We start from the raw sequence: 18,583 nt of genomic DNA on the forward strand, positions 1-18,583 counted from the left end.
CTCCACCAGGGGGAGCCTGGGTTGCAGGGCAACTGAGTGCAATAGGATTTCGGACTCAGAAGGCAAGGAAGGTGGCGAACAGGAGGAAAACAAGAGCTAGGTCTACAACAGTGAGCTGACCCAGCTCTGGTCACTGCAAGCACGGCTCTGTACCCCAGCACTGTAACACAGTTTTATTAGAAATTAGTGTTTGTTTTCATCACCTGTGCTGAGCAACAAGGGATTGCAGGTAAGTGACAAAGGGGATGTTCTCTCATGGCAGGACCTGGGCCATCCTTTAGGCAGACACTGGTCAGATAAGAAATGGAGTAAAGCCCAGTCCCGATACCAGTGGTAAACAGCAGGCTTCCAGTTTTCTAGAAACTGACAAGGTTTGATCTTCATCCACTCCTGGTTTGCGCTCCCATGGGCTGCTCCAGGTTGAAAAATTCACACGGCTGAGAGCTGCTTTCTGAATGGGGCTGAGAAGTGCAAAGAAAATTCCCCCAACCCTTATGCCACAAAGTCTGATTAAAGAAGCTAAGATTACTTCAGTGATTTAAACGTTAGTATTTTTCTTAAGACCAGGGAGATATTTTTGATCAGTCCAGGATTATTGTGCTTTCTTGGGAAGAAAGGCAAGTCACCACTGAGACAGCTGAGGATCTAAATGTCAAAGCAGCAGAGAGACTGGGGCTGGGGAAGTTAAAGAACAAGCACTAAAATACCTCAGTGGGAAGCTGGCGCTTTGAGTATTAGAGGGCCTCAGGAGGGTAGCAGAGGAAATAGGCCAGTGGCCTCAGGCAGAAAGCATTCCAGTCTCTGTGGGAAAACCACAAAGCCAGAGGCCGGAATCTGGCCAAAGAAAAGGATTTGTCTTCATCTAGTTACTCCACTCAGGGCTGGAAGAAGTATTTTGAGCTGATGACCAGGGTGCCTCACTGGAAAATCTACACATTCAAGGCTGTGACAAGTGTAAAATACATGGTTAGTCACACTTCCCCGGCCTCATCATGTCATTTCAGGTCCTTGTGGGTGTCTGCGAACCGTGGGCCTAGCATTTGCCTATAGGCTCCATCGGGTCGGCCACAAGCAGGCCACTTAGCTAGAGTGACAGTTGTCAGGGGAGAGGAGCCTAATAACCTGTGCTCCTTTCAGAGTAGCTACCGCTCAGCAACTATGAGGTATGGCATTTTCTTAGGCTGGCTGCACAGTCCCTCCCTGATGGCATTCCTCTGGAAAAGAATTTGGATAAGCAGTCTCCCAAGGGCCAAGCTAAACAGCAGGTAGTGAGAAAAAGCCCCCAAGGAGGAACTTGCACCTTGCCTGAGAGCTGGGGCTTGGCAGCTCCACAGCCACGTTAAGCTGGCCTCCGAAGAGATTTAGGCTGCTCCCATCACCCTGTTTCCAGACTCAGCGCTGGGTAGAACCACCATCCTCAGCGGGGACAGAAAACCAGTAATATGGGGCAGGCAGGGGCTCCACAGCCAAGCACATGCCACCTCTGCACAGGGCTGCTGGGAACACGGAGCTGGTGGTCACTGACCTCAGCTGATGGGCATCCGAGTGCAGCGCTTATGGGCTCCACTGCCTTCCCACTGTGGCTCATGCTCCTGGCCCCTGTAATGGCCCTTTGGCTTTCCAGAAAGTAAAGCAAAGCATGCCTTGTAGCTGAGGGCAAGAGAATCCGAAAGAGCAATCATGTTAAGCCCTAGGAGTCCATTACGTGACCTTAAAATATCCTTTCTCATGGGCATCATTAGGACCACAGTTCCCAACCTAAATATCATCCTTTCCTGCATGCTCTCTGGGCTGGCTGCTTGGCCAGCCCAGCAAAGCCAAAGCTAGTCAGTTTTTTGTTTTGTTTTATTGCTTCTCTAGCCCCTCTCTCAGATTGATTCTGCAGGGAAGAGGGGTTAGAGTCAGAAAAAGATGATGTGGGTCAGGGCAGAACACAAACTGAATAAGAGTACAAAGTGCTTTAAAGAAATAGATGCCAAAGGCATCAAGGAAGGCCAAGGGTTCAGCCCTACCCAGGGTCTTGGCACCCTAGAGGGGTGGCACAAATGCCCAGTCCCCTCATTATTAGAGTTCACGCTATTCATTTCCTAGGTAATTTTTTAAAAACCAAAGTTATGAAGCCTGTGCTTAAAGACCTCAAGGAAAAAGAAGCCCCACCTTCTATAAGAAACTGGGCCTCCACAGCACCAGAATGAGCCCATTCCCCACGGACCTCCCCAGAGGCCTTAAAGGTAGCCCCTTCAGTAGAGCCAAAGGACACTCAGCAAGGGGTCAAGGGGACTGTTCTCATGGGACATGGGCAGGTCAGCCCAGTTGCCCCAGGGGCAGACACAGCTCCCTGTCAGGAAGGGTGAGCAAAGGGTCCAGGACTTAGGTCATCCTGAAGTACTCAGGGAGCAGGGCAAAGGAATGTGGTCCCTCTCCTGCCCAGGACCTCTGCCCTCCTGTCATGCTTCTGGGTGCTGGAGCAGAAACCGAGCCAGCAGCAGCGTGGGGTGGCCAACGGGGCAGGGCTCCACAGGACGGGAGACAGGGTGTCCCATGCCCTGACTCCCTGAGGGTCTTGTCAGTCGCGATGTGTAGACTGGTGGCCGAGCTGCCGGTCATCATAAGTGCTGTAGCGCTTGACATGGATACGGCGGACCCGGTCCCGCAGTTCAAAGGTCTCCTCGTCTTCACTGGGGGAAGCCTGGCTGCGGCTCCTGCTGGTGGCCTCCAGTAAGGAGTTGTCAGGGACTCGGGGGGTCTCATAGAGGAGGACGTTGAGTGTCTCCTCATAGATGCGGGCCTCTGGGAATTCCACCTGGGCTCAGGGGGACAAGAGGACCCAGTGAGGTTTCATCCCACAGAGGCTGCAACGTGGCAGGGCCCTTGCCCCTGGGCTGGCTAAGTTCCTCCCAAACGCTCTCCCAAGACAGGTGGCTTTCCATCTCCTGAGGGAGGGGAAGCCTCTCTCTGGAGGAGATGTGGGGAATTGGATTCGTGGACAAAAGGACGTCAAAGACTAGCATGCCACCCGTGCCCCGCCCAGCCCCAGACCAGCAGGCTAGCATGTGGGGAGCTTAGGGCCTTGGCCTTGTGCTCACAGCCAGGCTTAAATACTGCTCCAGCAATTATGAGTGGCAGGGCCTCTGTTTCCTCTCGCATAAAACCAGGGCCAAACCTACTTCAGAGACTTGGTATGAACATGAAAGACAGAGGGTAGCTGGATTCTAGCCTAACCTGACTTCTGTTCGCTCAGCTGTCGAGTGCGGAGAATGCTCCAGCCCTGCCTGTCTCACAGGTGTGCTGTGAGGAGTCAAAGTTCACAAAAGACAAAACACTCAGGAAGTTGACCTGTTTTGGAATCCTCTGTTAAGTGCACACAGGAGTCTGCACCCCCAAAATGCCAGGGGGAAGCAGGGTCACCTCCTGTAAGCTGTCCCCCCACAAACCTCAGATGGCCCTGTGCAGTTCAGGGGCCTGGGGGCTGAGCAGGTGCTACACAAGCTTGGCTGCTCCGAGCCCCTTGCATCCACCACTCTCCAGGTGGGCTGCCCTCCCCGCCCAGCAGAGGACTCTGCCCTCTCTGTTACACACACAGGGTGGGGCGGGGGTGGGGGGTTGCAGCTCCCTTCTGGGGAGAACACCAACAGCTTGCAGACGGGGAGAACAGGGTTTGCTGAGTTTGCGTTAAGTGTTAAATGTTAACTGTTAACCTGTCAAATCCCTCACATGCACCTGGCGCTGCATTGTTACTGCATTGTTACAGGGGCTGAGCTGGTAACCAGGAATGCCTGACTAGCCGGGGCCAGAGAGGCGATCAGACCCTACATTGCTGCTCCTAGGAACTGCCACGTTCTCCTAATACTTCCACTGACTGCATACCATCAGGCCCCTGTTTGCAGGCGAGGAAACTAAGGCCCTGCTGCTTTAAACAGCTTGTATGAGGCCAGAAAACAAGTCCACGGTAGAACCAGAATTCAGACCTAAATTGGGCCAACTCCAAAGACCCAGTCCTTCCCGCCACACCATGCTGTTCTTGCCTCTCAGCTGACCAGGACAAAGCATTCCCAGGCCATTCCCTGAACTCCCCGAACTGACTTTGTCCTTGCCCAGCACCATCATGTGAGTCTGGGGAAAACAGAGCAAACTGAATGCCCTCTTGCTCCCGGTGATGAAAGGCCCAGCTGGGGCTGCCCTGGGCTGCGTCCTGCCCCCGCCTGAGCAAAGGGAGGCCCCCCCACACCTTGGTCTGCTTCTTCTCCGTGGCATACACGATGGAGGTGCAGCACACCTCGGCCAGCTTGCGGCCCTGGCCGTAGAAGGACCAGCAGCAGATCTCATCACCAATGACATCCTTGATGAAGAGCACGCGGCCATTGAAGCGCAGGGAGAGCTTGTCAAACAGCTCGATGTTTTTCAGCAGGTGGTCGTCCGAGTTGCTGGAAAACCCAAGAAGGCCAGTGGGTCTGGGAATGAGATCTAGCACAAGAGAGGGTGCTGACTGGGTGTGTCCCCTCCTCCCCATCACGCAGAACTGAGGAAAAGTCAAGAGGTCAGATGGGACCCTCTGGGTTTGGGGGCCTGTGAGGAAGAGGAGGGGAGTTGTTCGGAAATTAAAGCAGGGAGAACTGAGGGAGGGTGGTCTCCTCCCATTGGCCCTGAAGGAGGGAGGCTCGCAGCCATCACGGCAGGAGGGTGGGTTCCCTGGCTGTAGGGGGGATGCCGGCAACACGTCTGTCTGCGGGGACTCCCTGAGTCCGTGGCCTTCGTCATCTACCTAACTGTGGCCGGCTGAGGGGACACTGGGCAAGGGAGAGGGTGGCCCAGCTGTGAAGCACAGAGCTTGGCTTAGGAGGAATCCCAGCTACGGGCTTCCAGGGTCCCTCCTCCACCCCAGAAGCTAATTCTGGGAAAACCCCTGGCGTGCTGCCTGACAGGACACGCTTGTGGGGGAGGTGAGGGGGTGGGGGTGGTTTCCGGTTCGTTCTCCTTTAGATCCCAGCCAGGGCCCAGCACCCAGTTCCAAACGCTTCTGCCCTCATTTCCCTTCTCTCTTTGTTCTTCCCTCCTCAAGACCCAGACCCGAACCAACCGTGCCAGGAATGTAGGTGGCTTCTCTCGGGTCTCCTGCCCCATGGCTGGCTGCCTCGTCCTTCTAGCTACTTCTGCCGCCCTTCCCCAAGCCCTGCACCCCCCAACCCCCAGCTGCCCACCCTACCTGGTATAGGAATACTTGTTGTTGCTTCTATTGTACAGCAGCTTCACCACGGGCTGGGAGGGAGGAGAGCGTGAGGGCCAGGCCAGGGTCCCATCCTCCCCTGCCCGCAGCCCACCGGGGTCCCAGTACCTTGGTGGAGGATTCAATGAGCCTCTCTTCCTCTTTCAGGGAGGTGATTATGGGGATGTTGCACACAGGCTGGTAGGAGTCCTTCTTGTCCTGGGTGACACACACAACTGAGAATCTTTTTCTGAGCTCTCCTGCTTGCCAGGCTAAGACAGGCCTTCCCCAGGAGCTGTTGGAGCCCCTCTGCCAAGGCTACCCTCTGCCTGTCGAGGAGGCATCTGGCCATAGGAACTGCCAGTTGGCAGGCAGAACCCCATTTCCAGAAAACCTAAAATCCAGATACCAAGGTGGAGAAACTGGAAACTAGGCTCAGTTCCCTACTGCCCAAGTCCGCCACCTTCCAAATGACTGGCTGCCAGCACCCTCAGCCTGGGCAGCACCCCGCATATCTGACAGTGAGATTCGGACTCCCAACCCTACCAGTCACACGACCTTCTGGGAACTGGACCTTGATGGCCCTGCAGGGAGAAGCTGACCCCGAACCTCCTGGTCCTGAGCCCTCTTCAGCTCCATACCTGCAGAGCAGTCTGGCACACGCTCACCAGCCCCTGAATGAGGTAATACTTGGCTTCAGCCATCAGTTCCTTAATTTCCTGCCGGTTCTGTGGGAGGATGATGGTGTCATCTCGGAGGTAATTCAAAATGGTGCCGAAGTGCTTCCCACATCGATCTATGAGGATCCAGCCTAAGGATTCAGACAGACCGCACAGGGTTACTCGTTGCCTCCACAAATGAGCAGCGGGCAAAGGCCACCTGACTAGCCTGGGGGCGGCCCGCAGCACAGGGTCACAGGAGCAGGAACACCACCTCCAGCTCTTTGGTCTGTGGCTGTTCTCTTCCACCGGGCTGGCCTGGACTGCGGGGGACAGAGGCCTTCCAGGCAACGCGGCAGCCCATGGAGGTCTCAGCTCAGGAGCGCTCAGGCCCACCGTTGGCCACGTGGACAGTGCCAGGACCTGCCTGCCTTCTGTGTCCTGCCCACTCACTACAGCCGTGGTTCTCGGAAGCATCTAGTCCTTTGGAAATATTTAAGAAGTATGGATCTTCACCCTGGAAAAGTGTAAGTGCACACCTTTCCACCTACAACCTCCAAGAATTCTGAGGCTCTACCCAAGACTCCAGGTGAAGGAGATCTGCACTGGGTAACAGGAAGAGGGAATCTAGAGTCTAGACCTGCCACGCTTGAGCCCTGCCCCGAACTCGCTTCCTCAGGAACACTTCCTTCCCTCCTCAGCTGGCCCAAGGAGCCCCGATGCCTCACCTTCTTTGTCGGTCAGCACCTCCATGCGCCCGCTGAACATGGCCTTGAGCATGGTGTCGTGCCGGGTTAGTGCCCGCACGGTGGTGTAGTACAGGGAGCCCCCGACATTGAGCTGGACGTATTTGTTGCCCAGGCCTCCTCCCTTGAAGCCGCTCAGCTTGGGCTTGGCCCCCGAGGCTGGGCACAGACAGGTATCCCCTGACATCTCCCGCTGCAGGTAGATCACCACACGGCAGGAGGTCGGCTTGGAAGGCTCCGCCGTGGTGGAAGGATCACGAGTGAGTGGCCAGTGGAGGCCAGAGCCTCATACTCTCAGCACTGTGAGCAGGAGATGGGAGAGAAGACAGGAGTTAGCCGAGCAAAGCCCTCAGCTGAAAGGGGAGGGGAGGAGACCATGCAGTCATTCTCTCCTTGACAAGCAAAGAACTTCCCAGGCAGAGGCTAAGGCCTGAGGCAACAGCAAGAGAAGACATCCCTGCTCTTCTTTATGGTACCAGGAACCAGCGCAGTCTCCCAGAGCCTGCCCACCATCTCGCCGGCCTCCCTGAGCCTCAGCTCAGCTCTCAGCAGCAAGGAGGACAAGCAAACCCTTGGTGTTAGTCTGAGACGGTTTGAGGAGTAGACGGGGCAGCTGAAGTTTTACCCTGGGGAACCACAGTCCAATTCTCGTTCCCAGGACCCAAGACTTCCCACCAAACGTACCGGGAATCCTGCCAACGCAGGAGATTCCCAGGAGCCAGAGGGAGACAGGATGTACTTCCTTTCTAAATATTCCAGGCTCAGAAGCAGCCTGTACTAGGGCTGACTTTGAGTACCACCGCAGTCTGGCTTTGGGAAGCAAAGTAAAAGCAGCTTTAGGAGAGCAGGGAATGAGCCAGGCTGGAGGGAACTGGCCAGTGTTCCTGGCAGAGGTTTTCCTGGCCCCAGTGGAGTTTCCTGACCTTCCCCTTTGTGGGTCCCAGCCCTGTCCCAGGTTCCTGAAATTGTCACCATTTTCCAGGACAGAACAACGACAGGATGGTTATTTTTACCTCTTCCTGAGAGGAGGCCCAGCCCTATCTCTTCCTTTCTTCCCTGCCCACAAGACTGGGGAGAAGGGGCTCAAAAAGATCAGATGGTAAATCTCAAAACAACTATGAAGTGATCTGGAAACCGAAACACTGATAGGCATTCATGGGAGGGAGGAGTGAGGGAAGCAGAGGAGGGCAGAGCTAGGTCACCCCTTGTGAGCTGGATTCTTTATTATATCTTGGTTTTCTAAGGAATCACTACAATTCATCCACTGGGAAAAAAGAGCAAACAGTCACTGCAGGTTTACTATGTTCTAGGTACTAGTCTAGGCGACTTAAGCCACATTACTTCGTTTAATTCATACAGCGGAAAATAAGACTGAGTGCTGAGAAGGGACAGAGAGATGGAAAGATATGGGCCTTGCCTTCAAGGAGTACAAAGAAGCAACATAACGTTAACAAGAATAAAAATAGTAAGAGTTAGCATTTATTGTCCCCTGTTATGTACCAGGCACTGAGGATACAGAAGAGAACAAGTAAGTCATGGCCTCACAGAGATTACATTCTAGGGGGAAGATATACGTAATAAGCAAGAAAATAAATATGCGAGCAGTTCCAGATGGTAAGAAATGCAACAACTAAGCTAGTGATAAGAGAGTGACTAGGGAGAAGTCCCAAGATGGATGGGGCCAGGGAAAGCCTCTTTGGGAAGGTGACATTCTAGCTGAAGTCTGAAAGAGCATTCCAGATGGATGGAAGAGTGAGTGCAAAGTTTCTCAGTTAGCCACAAGTTTTAGGAACAGAAATAAGGCCAAGATGTCTAGGGCACAGAAAAGGGGGAAGCTGGCTTGATGTAAAGTCAGACAACGCAGGGGCTGCTTCATATGAAAAAGTTTGCATTTTATCCTAATTGTGATGGCCATCAATTGGAGGTTTGAAGCAAGGAAATGACAGGATCTGAGTTATTTACATTTTGAAAAGATCACTCCGGCTGCCTGGTAGAGAACGGATCAAAAGGGTGCAGGAGAGCAAGCGGGAATACCAGAGGAAACGGAGGCTCGGACTGCAGTGTTGGTAACAGACAGAAAAAAAGGCGAAATTGCCTGGTAGTCCTCACAACATGCAAAAGCTTAACGATTGCATGCTGCCTCCTGTAATTGAGATCCAGAAGCAGTGCACAATGCCATGCATTTAATATATTTAGTATTTAATATATGTCAGTTTGTTAGACTGAAAACTGTTCCTAAAAAGGTTTAGGTAAGCCCCTAGGAAGAAAGCATTTAATATATGTCAGTTTGTTAGACTGAAAACTGTCCCTAAAAAGATTTAGGTAGGCCCCTAGGAAGAATATCCAAGGAAGGACCAGAGCGGGTGCTTTGTGAAGTACCTAATTTCTTCAGTGGTTTGTGCAGGAGTCTCTCATTTGCCCCAAGGACGGAGTATGGATGAGATGAACCCTTGCCAGCAGATTTCCTAATCCCTAAGTAACACCTGAATAGTATGAAATCACCTCACCTTCCTCGGCTCACCCCAAAGGCATAAGTCCACTCCTTAACAGGTTTTAGCAAGTTCCCAATGTACTTTGGGTCTAGCTCCAGTTTCCCCAGGTTCAAAGCAAGCACACATAACGTTCTGCCAAAGTAAAGGAACTCAAGGCCAGGCAGTGGCCAACAGGGCCTACAAAGCAATTGCTTTGAGCCCCTGGATGACGTCAGATGCCGCCCGCTCGGATTCCTTCCAGACCATTGGGCTCCCAGACCACTGGGCTCCAGGAATCTTGTGGCAGGTGACGCCTCAGTAAGTAATTCCAATGAGAATGAAGTTTCCATTGATAGCCTCACCGCTGTTCCTTCCGGACTTTGTGTGTGGATATTTGGGGTTGCCTGGGGCAGAGGGCGTATCCGAGTCTCTCTAAGCGAGGGTAATGGGAACCTAAGCAGATTAAAGAGCCGGACAACCACTGCCATAGAAGGTGGAGTCCTAAAGGAAGAAGTACCCAGAAACCCATCACACTCGGTGGTGCCGGGCGGGTAACCGATCTTAGATAGAGGGGGCGGATCTAGCAGAAATCCTAGGTGTAAATCTTAAGCTTCGTCCAAAGGGTTTGGAAAGATTTAGCGAGACCCAGCTCTCTGATCTGTGGTGAGTCTTCCCCGGCCCGCAGCCCCTCCTCACGACCGAGAAACTGAGACCGATTCTGACACCCATCCCAGTGGAGGATTTGAGCTCTCCATCTCCCCTGCGCGGTCCCACGCCTTTTCCCCAGGACTGGGTGGGAATCTCTGCTCCAGCTCGGGACCCGTCCATCCTGCCCCCCAGGGCATCCGCACCCCGGCTCTCACCGTCCCGGGGCGGGGGCGCTTCTCCTCTCAGCCGGGTTGCAAGCCGACCCCGCGCCGCCCTGGGCTGTGGTTGCCTACCCGCCAGCAATCCGGGGCTGTGAGCTCACATCCTCCGCCCGCGGTCTCCGCCCTAAGCCACGGCCAAACCCCACCCGCCCCTCAACCTGGGACTCTAAAGCTGGCCCTGCCCAGAACCCAATCACGGGGGAGGGAGGGGCCCCTAAGAGCATTTCGGGTTGAGCGCTCAGCTACTTCCGGCAGCCTTTCCGGCGCAAAGGCCTCTGGATCTTGTAGGCAGCCGTCCCTCCTCTCAGGCCTGTTTCCCAGCAGGCTCTGCGGGTTGGGCGAGGTAAGTACTTCCGCGGTCAGGTAATGACGTTACGGGTAAACACGTCCTGTATCCGTGGCAGCAGCTGAGGCCGGCGGGCGAGGCACCGGTTGCCGCTGACCCGGGAGAGAACCGGGCTGCGGGAATCAGCCCGGGCGGCAGCGTGCCGCCGCTACGGGGTTGGCAGGTAAGCAGCGACTGTGGGTCGGAGGACGCGGGCTGACCTGGGGCGAGTGAACTTGAGAGGCCGAAAGAAACGTGGGGATTCCGCGCGATTCTTTGCGAGCGGTGCGACGCCCACCTTGGGCCTGGAGCTTTCCGCGTTAATGCTCGCAATGGTCTTGTGAGAAAACTGCAGCTCATATAAGTTCAAGGCGTTTACGTAGTGTGGACAGCCAGCTCCATCACCCAGGTCTTCCTGTGTGCACGGTGCCCCTTCCCCTCACCCCGCGGATGGCGCCTGCTTGCGGGGCCGGGAGTGGATCTAGGAGAGCCAGGGCGTGGAGAGAGTGTCGCTGCAGTTAACTTCAGGAGCTCAGTGCGGTTCTTGTGCCCGGTGCTCCTCAGATGCCCAGACACGCACGTGTGGTGGGAGTTGGGAGGAAATCTGACGGTCGGCTGGGAACCCTCTCCCTGCCTTCCTTCTCCGGTCCTATCCATCTCATTCAGCTCTGCCCTCCGAACATACAGTTGGCGCTCAAGCCCGATACATGGGAATCTTGCTTGCCTCTTTCCTTCCCTCATCCCCAAACCCCTACATCCAGTCAGTCCTTTACCAAATGGCATCAACTTACGTGACATCGCAAACTGGAACACTTTTCTTCAGCTCCAGGCCTTGGTTACTCTAACAGCCTTCTCTGTTTCCGTTCATTCGTTCCACAGACATTTACTGAGTGCAGGTGCCCAGTATGTGCAGGCACTCTGCTAGATGCTAGGGTTACAGTGATGAACAAGGTAGGTGTAGCCCTACTGTTGTTCCTTCCAGTTCATTCTCCATCCTAGGTCAGAGTGAACGTTCTAAAAGGGAGATATGACTGTGCTTCTTTACTGAGAACTGCTGGCTGCCCGCTACCCTTATGATCAAATCCAAGCTCATGGCTGCAGCTTTCAGAGCTCTCCACGAACCAGCTCTGGCCTTCCCATCTAGACTTAACCCTGTTCCACACTTCCCTTTGTTCACTGGGTTTTAACCACGCCAGCCTTTCGACTCTTGGAATACACTACATTTCTTTTCAGCTCAGGGTCTTCACACATGCTTTTCCTTCTGCCTGGAATGCCTCCTCCCTGCTGCACTTGGCAAACTTTTGGATATTCTTTAGGTCTCAGCTTGAGTGTCAAGTTTTCAGAAGCTTTTGTTGAGGGGCACCTGGCTGGCTCACTCAATTTAGCATCTGCCTCTGGCTCAGGTCATGATCCCAGGGTCCTGGGATTGAGCCCCAAGTCGGGCTCCCTGCTCAGCGGGAAGCCTGCTTCTCCCTCTGCCTCTGCCCCTCTGCCTGCTTGTCCTCTCTCTTTCTCTCTCAAAAAAATAAATAAAACCTTTAAAAATTGTTTAAAAAAAAAGAGAAGCTTTTGTTGAGACATCCTCCCCCCATATGAATTATGTCCGCTTGCTGCAGCTTCATATAGTGCTTTTCCTCATACTGTCCTCACCACTTGTGATTGTTTACTGCCCAGAGATCAGAAATATTTCTGAATAAATGCATCCTCTCAGGGAAGGGAGTGGAAGTGGAAGCAGATATTTGATCCCTTAGGTTACTGGAGGCTTTCTAGAGCAGCTGGTCTGGGTCCTGTAGGTGTTAAATGCTTGGATGTATGTGGAAATGTAACAGAACAGCAGGAAGACGAATCTTTTAAAAATCTGGATTAAAAGGAAGCTCGGGATGATTAAAATGTTTCAAAAGGAGGATGCTAGCCTGGTTCCTTCAGTGGAGTACAGTAGGCCAAGGGCTCTGGGCCACAGTCATACACGGGCAGCCTACAGACTTGCATTAGTTGGCCCACAGTGTTAGATGTGGTTTTTCCTTTAAAAATTTGAATTTAAGACTTTTCTTTAAAAATCAGATTTTGGTGCTGCCTGGGTGGCTCAGTGGGTTAAAGCCTTTGCCTTTGGCTCAGGTCATGGTCCCAGGGTCCTGGGATCGAGCCCTGCATCGGGCTCTCAGCTCCGCAAGGAGCCTGCTTCCTCCTCTCTCTCTGCCGGCCTCTCTGCCTGCCTCTCTGCTTACTTGTGATCTTTGTCTGTCGAATAAATAAATAAAATCTTAAAAAAAAAAATCAGATTTGGGGGCACCTGCGTGGCTCAGTTGGTTAAGCATCTGCCTTTAGCTGGGGTCATGGTCCTGGGATCGAGTCCCACATTGGGCTCCTTACTCAGCAGGGAGCCTGCTTCTCTCTCTGCCTGCTCTACCAGTTCTGCCTGTAGCTCTCTGTGCTTCTGCTCTCTCTCTGACAAGTAAATAAATAAAAATCTTTAAAAAAATCTTAAAAAAGAAATCTTAAAAAAAAATCTTAAAAATCATAAATTTGGATTTTGGGCTGTCTTGAAAATGAGTTCTTGTGGCTGGGGGACTTAATTTTTTTTTTTTTTAACCGTTGCTCCTCCTATGGTATACCTGCTCTGGGAAGTTACTCCCATTATCACAGCATTTGGGACAGATCTTCTCTAAGGAAGCCCAAAGGGAAACAGCTGGGGGAGGTGGGAGCAGAGGAATGGGCTGGTGCAGGGCCAGGTGGTGGCAGAGCCTTTGGAACACCTGGGGTTTGGGAATTGGTATAGCAGCCAATGGCTAGACCTAAGTAGCCTTGCTTCCCTATTTGGACAGGGTGTGGTTTTTTTTTAGTGTGTGTGTGTGCGCAGCGCGGGCGTCTGTTTGCCAGAACAACAGTGATTTTTCCGTGTGTCCTTCCCAGAATTGAGGCATCCTTTGGACCAGGAATGCAGGGTGGCCTGGGAAGGGAAAAGATCTCTCTGCTGATTCTCTTGCCTGCAGAAAGAAACCCAGACTCCTGAGTTGGACACAGAGGGTCTTACTGATCTGGCCCCAGCTGACCTTTGCAGCTCCATTCTTGGTCCTTTCATCTTCTGGGTCTTCTGGCTGTTTCAGTGACTTCACACTCCTGTCCGTGCTGTTTTCTCCGCCCGGGAAGCCTTTCCCTAGCCTCCTCACTTGGTACGTTCTTGCTGATGCTTCATTCCTTTTTGTGTTTTCTGCTAGAAAGAGATGGAACCAACTTTGGTCCAAGTTCAGGACAGCATGTCTGTGGCAGACATTGTGGGTAATATCTTTATTCCCGGCTTATTTTTTAACTCTCAGTTTTAAATCATGCAGATGTCCTCTTTTCCTTGCTTTTGGTGTTATGCTAGGGCTGTGCTGGAAGAGCTTGTTCATGTCCTTGTGGGTACATAATTGGGGACAAATATACTTATGGCTTCTCACAACTTATTTCGAATGTTACTCCCTCACCCTGTTAACTGCTCTGTTCTCCTGCAACACTTGCGTGATATTTCTGTAAAAGCACTTAACACAGTATACTTTCTCAGTTTCCATGTCTGTCTTCCTCCAGCTAAACTATGTGCTCCTCCAGGGCGGGCACCATGTCGCCCTCATCCTTGTACCCCCCGCATCTAGCAGTGTTGGCATGTAGTAGGCACTCAAGAAATGTGTGTTGAACGAACGATGCCTGTGACAAGCAACTGGACTTTATTCTTTCCTGACCCTTGCTCCTATGACACACCTCCCGGCTGCCACTAGCACCCCTTCAGAGCAGAGCAGAGCAGAGCTTCTCTAGGGAAGCCGGAAGGGAAACAGGTGAGGCTCAGAGATGGAGGCAGAGGGAAGGGGAGCCTTTGGAGGAGCGTCTGGGGTTTTGGCACTGGTGTCTGGGGGCAGGAGTGGGGCTGGGCTGGAAGTGGGCATTTCCTTGGGTGGCTGGGAAGTGATCGGGGACTGAGGCTGCTTTCTTCACAGCTATGGCCAAGGATATCCTGGGGGAAGCTGGGCTGCACTTTGACGAGCTGAACAAGCTGCGCGTGTTGGACCCTGAGGTTACCCAGCAGACCATAGAGCTCAAGGAAGAATGCAAGGACTTTGTGGACAGTGAGTGTCATTTGGGGAGATGTGGTGCCACTCGGCTTTGTGTCAACTGTGCTCCGCCCCCACACCCCACGTAGCTGTCGTCCCTGCCAGAATGGGCCTAGTGCCTCCCTGGAAGTTGTGTCTGGCCTTTGTGAATTCCCATGTACCAGCGACCTTGTCTCCCTGCTCTCTAATGCTCGCAGGTAGTCAGACACAGAGCACCGATCAAGACAAATGGTGAGGGGCACCTGGGTGGCTCAGTGGGTTAAGCCTCTGCCTTCGGCTCAGGTCATGATCTCGGGGTCCTGGGATCAAGTCCCACATCAGGCTCTCTACTCAGGAGGGAGCCTGCTTCCTCCTCTCTCTGCCTGCCTCTCTGCCTACTTGTGAATTCTGTCAAATAAATAAATAAAATCTTAAAAAAAAAAAAATTATAGTGAAATGGAGAGAGACTATCCCATCCTTGATTTTTTTGCTCTCAGAAACCTTGGAACAGAACTAGGGCTTAAGGGTAGGAAAGAGTTAGGTACTCAGGATTTGATTTCCTGAAAGTTCAACAGACTCACTGAGGTCATTTTTTAGCTAGTTTTCCAGGACACCTGTCCTAGCCTGTTCTAGCAGGCAAGTAAGCCCAGTGGCTGTGAATACAGAGCAGCTCTTGCTAAAGCAGGGATTTCTGTGGTTGTTGAAGAGCAGGGATTTCTGAGCTTTCTAGGCTCTCCTTAGTCTCTACAGCACTTGGCTGGTGAAAGGCAGCATGGGCTTTGTGGCCAGTCTTCTCACTGCATGCTGTCCTTCCTCCCTGGGGTCTAGTTCACTCCTCGGTAGAATGAGGTCCTACCACACCCAAGGACGCTGAAAGAAGCAAATGGGAGATGAGGCCCTTAAATGTTTCGAGTTCTGTATTAGCTCTAGTCATGGTTGGCAAGGCCCTGCCCCGCTAACCACCATTAACTGACATCTAGTTCCTTATCTGGGGCTAGTCAGGAGGCTCTGTTCATGTCCTGAGTCAGTCCTTCCATGAATGTGGCCCTTTGTGCTTCCTGTCACTCCTGGGAAAGAAGAGAGAGTGTGCGGAGGATGGGCACATCAGGGTTCTCATACCTAAGGTTAATAGTCACTGGCTGGCTCATTTGGGACTCACAGTCCAGTGGGCCCTCGTCCAGCTCTGGGCACCTGGCCACCCTTCTCCTGGTTTAGACTAAGGGTGGAAGACTTTAGGTCAGCAGGCACCAAATTGTTTGACACAGTTTAGAAGGGGCAGTTAGCCATGCCCTCTTGCCATAAGGGAACACTGAGGGAGTGGGGATGCAGAGAAAATAAAATCTTTTTTTCTGTTCTTTCCCTGAAAGAAATTGGCCAGTTTCAGAAAATAGTTGGCGGTTTAATTGAGCTTGTTGACCAGCTTGCAAAAGAAGCAGAAAATGAGAAGATGAAGGTAAGATCAGCATGTCTTCTAAATCTTGGCCCATTCACTCTTCCTCTGCCATCTTGACTTCTTCTTGGGGAGGGGGGTGTGGGCTTTTCTTTATTTAAAACAGGATTTTAGGGGCGCCTGGGTGGCTCAGTGGGTTAAAGCCTCTGCCTTCGGCTCAGGTCATGATCCCAGGGTACTGGGATCGAGCCCCGCATCGGGCTGTCCGCTCCGCGGAGAGCCTGCTTCCTCCTCTCTCTCTACCTACCTCTCTGCCTACTTGTGATCTCTGTCTGTCAAATAAATAAATAAATAAAATCTTTAAAAAAAAAATAAATAAATAAAACAGGATTTTAGTAACGAGCACAGTTAACCTTCTGTTAAACTTACATGCCAGTACATTTTGTCATTCTTTCCTTTAACCGTCATATCACCGAGATAGGTGGTTTTATGCTCATTTTATAAGTGAAGCAATGTGTGCATGCAGGGTGTCAAGGACTTGGCAAATGACCCCAGGCTAAGTGGCACATCAAATGGGCCGCTGACCACCTGTGTGCCAGAGTTGGGGATGCTTGTAGACCTGCTCCGGAACTGCCGTCTGGGTGTCGTCAGGCACTTGGGGTCATGCTGGTAGTCCTCCTCCTCATTTCTGAGGCTCTGGGGCTCAGCTGTCTTGCCAGCTGGACACTGAGATAGCCCCAGTGGCCCTTCCTTGGCTGAGGACTTAATGCTGAAGACAGTTTTAATGAAGCCATAACCTTCTTTGGTGATACTGTTTTTCTAGGCCATTGGTGCTCGGAACTTGCTCAAATCTATAGCAAAACAGAGAGAAGCCCAACAGCAGCAACTCCAAGCACTAATAGCAGAAAAGAAAATGCAGCTTGAAAGGTAAGAAGTTATGATGTAAAGCAAGTTCTTTACTTAATTGCAATTCTATTTTTCCTTCTCGAATGGTCACCTCTTATCCTTCTTCATCAGGGATAGTGTCTCACTTGTCATCCTGATTTGAAGATTTAAAAAATAAAATTACAGGGGCACCTGGGTGGCTCAATAAAACATCTGCCTTAAGCTCAGGTCATGATTCCGGGGTCCTGGGATTGAGCCCACATTGGGAGTCTGCTTCTCCCTCCCACTGCTTGTGTTCCCTCTCTTACTGTATGTCTGTCAAATAAAATCTTTAAAAAAATAAAATTGCATTTGCTGAAAGGAAAAAAAAAATTTTCTTTTAAAGATTTTGAGAGAGAGAGACGGCGAGAGAGGGAGCACAAACGGGGAATAGGAGAGGGAGAAGCAGTTTCCCTGTCAAGCAGGGAGCCCGATGGCGGGCTCAATCCCAGGACCCTGGGAACATGACCTGAGCTGAAGGCAGATGATTTACTGAGCCACCCAGGTGCCCCAAGTAAATTTCTTAATACAAAACCACCTCTAATATTGAGAGCTTGAAAGCTCAGGTAGCAAGTGTCCAGAGTCAGCTGGTTCTCCTAAAGGAAAACACTTCTTGGGGCTGGAGACTTCTCATGTGTGGCCCTGGGGTGGGCTTTGCCTCTTTGTTCTTTTTTTTAAAAAAATATTTATTTATTTGAGAGAGAGATCACAAGCAGGCAGAGAGAGAGGGGGAAGCAGGCTCTCTGCTGAGAAGAGCCTGACGCGGGGCTCGATCCCAGGACCCTGAGATCCTGACCTAAGCCAAAGGCAGAGGCTTAACCCACTAAGCCACCCAGGCACCCCACTCTTTGTTCTTTCTTACCCTAACTTCTACATTGTATACTCACAGTATTTCTTGGCATCATTTAAATCATTTATCTTCTTCTCTAGAAGAATTAAATACATGGTTTATTTCATCCATTTTTAGGGCTTCTAACAATTTTGTTTTTCAGGTATCGGGTTGAATATGAAGCTCTGTGTAAAGTAGAAGCAGAACAAAATGAATTTATTGACCAATTTATTTTTCAGAAATGAACTGAAAATTTTATAGGAGGGCAAAAAACCAAACAAAACCCCAAAAAACCTCTATACTGTTCCAGTGACTTGACTAATGGCCCACGTATGTCCTGAGAGATGGTGTATAAGGAACGCAGCATCTCTGAAGGCAGTAAACAAATCAGGGAGCTTGTCACAGATGTCCGTGTGCAGCTGCTGGTGAACACCCACGGCCACGGTGGTCCAGGCTCTTATCTCTTGGCATTCTTAACCTGACCTGAGTAGTCTGTAAACTCGATTTTTTTTTTTTTTTTGTAATTTCACAAAGCTTTGGAAAGGAAGAGCAATAAATTATTGTTTTCAAATGCTTTGATCTCCCTCTTTTCCTGGTGCCCTTGAAGTGTACATGTAACACCTTGAGAGAACCCTGGACTCTCGCACCCCTCCCTCGGCCACGAAACAAATCAGGCAGTGGTCAGCAGGTGCCTTTATTTGGACCAGACACATGAGTCAGACAATACTCCCAACAAGCAGACCAGCATGGCCTGTGAGCAAAACAGACAAAAAGAGGGAACCAGACAGGACCAGTTCTCATTTCCCATGTGTGTTCACAGGTATGTGTGTGTGTTTTGAGTTGACCTTGAGTATGATTTAGAGAAAGCAAGGAACCCAGTGAAGCAAGCTAGCATTTACACAATGGACATGTCATGCCTTGCTGCCCCTTTACTGAGAGAACAAGCCAGGAAGGATGACGAAACTCTCAGGAAATGTGCAGTTATCCAACAGGAAGCACACGACACATCAGGTGTGAGGCACCAGACCTCAGAGGGAAGGGACTTAATTTCAGGTAGTCTGTAAAAACATAGAAGATTAAGGTTTGGAAAGAAGGAATCAGGAGAT

General features: G+C 51.5%; 2 protein-coding genes across 5 annotated transcripts; one reads left to right on the forward strand and one right to left on the reverse strand.

The window, feature by feature from the left end:
- Positions 1 to 146: 146 nt before the first annotated feature.
- TNFAIP1 (TNF alpha induced protein 1) lies at positions 147 to 10,169 on the reverse strand. 2 transcript variants are annotated; one of them, XM_032319847.1, is made up of 7 exons: positions 9,943 to 10,169; positions 6,591 to 6,908; positions 5,845 to 6,014; positions 5,333 to 5,422; positions 5,204 to 5,256; positions 4,229 to 4,424; positions 147 to 2,803 (listed from the first exon to the last, which is right to left on the reverse strand). In XM_032319847.1, the coding sequence occupies exons 2-7, from the start codon at positions 6,793 to 6,795 to the stop codon at positions 2,567 to 2,569; spliced, it is 951 nt and encodes a 316-aa protein (XP_032175738.1). In that variant the 5' UTR covers positions 6,796 to 6,908; positions 9,943 to 10,169; the 3' UTR covers positions 147 to 2,566. The 2 variants fall into 2 exon arrangements, with proteins under 2 accessions (XP_032175738.1, XP_032175739.1); XM_032319848.1 differs by having other exon boundaries at positions 9,931 to 10,169.
- A 133-nt stretch (positions 10,170 to 10,302) lies between these two features.
- Positions 10,303 to 18,052, forward strand: IFT20 (intraflagellar transport 20). Of its 3 annotated transcripts, none has more exons than XM_032319850.1 (6): positions 10,303 to 10,457; positions 13,838 to 14,082; positions 14,242 to 14,370; positions 15,702 to 15,787; positions 16,548 to 16,651; positions 17,641 to 18,052. In XM_032319850.1, the coding sequence occupies exons 3-6, from the start codon at positions 14,244 to 14,246 to the stop codon at positions 17,720 to 17,722; spliced, it is 399 nt and encodes a 132-aa protein (XP_032175741.1). In that variant the 5' UTR covers positions 10,303 to 10,457; positions 13,838 to 14,082; positions 14,242 to 14,243; the 3' UTR covers positions 17,723 to 18,052. The 3 variants fall into 3 exon arrangements, with proteins under 3 accessions (XP_032175741.1, XP_032175743.1, XP_032175742.1); XM_032319852.1 differs by having other exon boundaries at positions 14,026 to 14,082; XM_032319851.1 differs by lacking the exon at positions 13,838 to 14,082.
- Positions 18,053 to 18,583: the final 531 nt, after the last annotated feature.

Source organism: Mustela erminea, chromosome 18, assembly GCF_009829155.1.
Source record: "Mustela erminea isolate mMusErm1 chromosome 18, mMusErm1.Pri, whole genome shotgun sequence".
Lineage (NCBI taxonomy): Eukaryota > Metazoa > Chordata > Mammalia > Carnivora > Mustelidae > Mustela > Mustela erminea.

What these genes read in the sequence shown, in the direction of transcription:
- TNFAIP1 (XM_032319847.1), bottom strand. Translation starts at nt 6,795, where the DNA reads ATGTCAGGGGATACCTGTCTGTGCCCAGCCTCGGGGGCCAAGCCCAAG. An exon ending in TCATTGAATCCTCCACCAAG is followed by an intron (nt 5,257 to 5,332) that starts GTACTGGGACCC and finishes CCTCCCTCCCAG; the next exon opens with CCCGTGGTGAAGCTGCTGTA. An exon ending in AACAAGTATTCCTATACCAG is followed by an intron (nt 4,425 to 5,203) that starts GTAGGGTGGGCA and finishes TGGGTTTTCCAG; the next exon opens with CAACTCGGACGACCACCTGC.
- IFT20 (XM_032319850.1), top strand. Translation starts at nt 14,244, where the DNA reads ATGGCCAAGGATATCCTGGGGGAAGCTGGGCTGCACTTTGACGAGCTG. An exon ending in ATGCAAGGACTTTGTGGACA is followed by an intron (nt 14,371 to 15,701) that starts GTGAGTGTCATT and finishes TTTCCCTGAAAG; the next exon opens with AAATTGGCCAGTTTCAGAAA. An exon ending in CAGAAAATGAGAAGATGAAG is followed by an intron (nt 15,788 to 16,547) that starts GTAAGATCAGCA and finishes CTGTTTTTCTAG; the next exon opens with GCCATTGGTGCTCGGAACTT.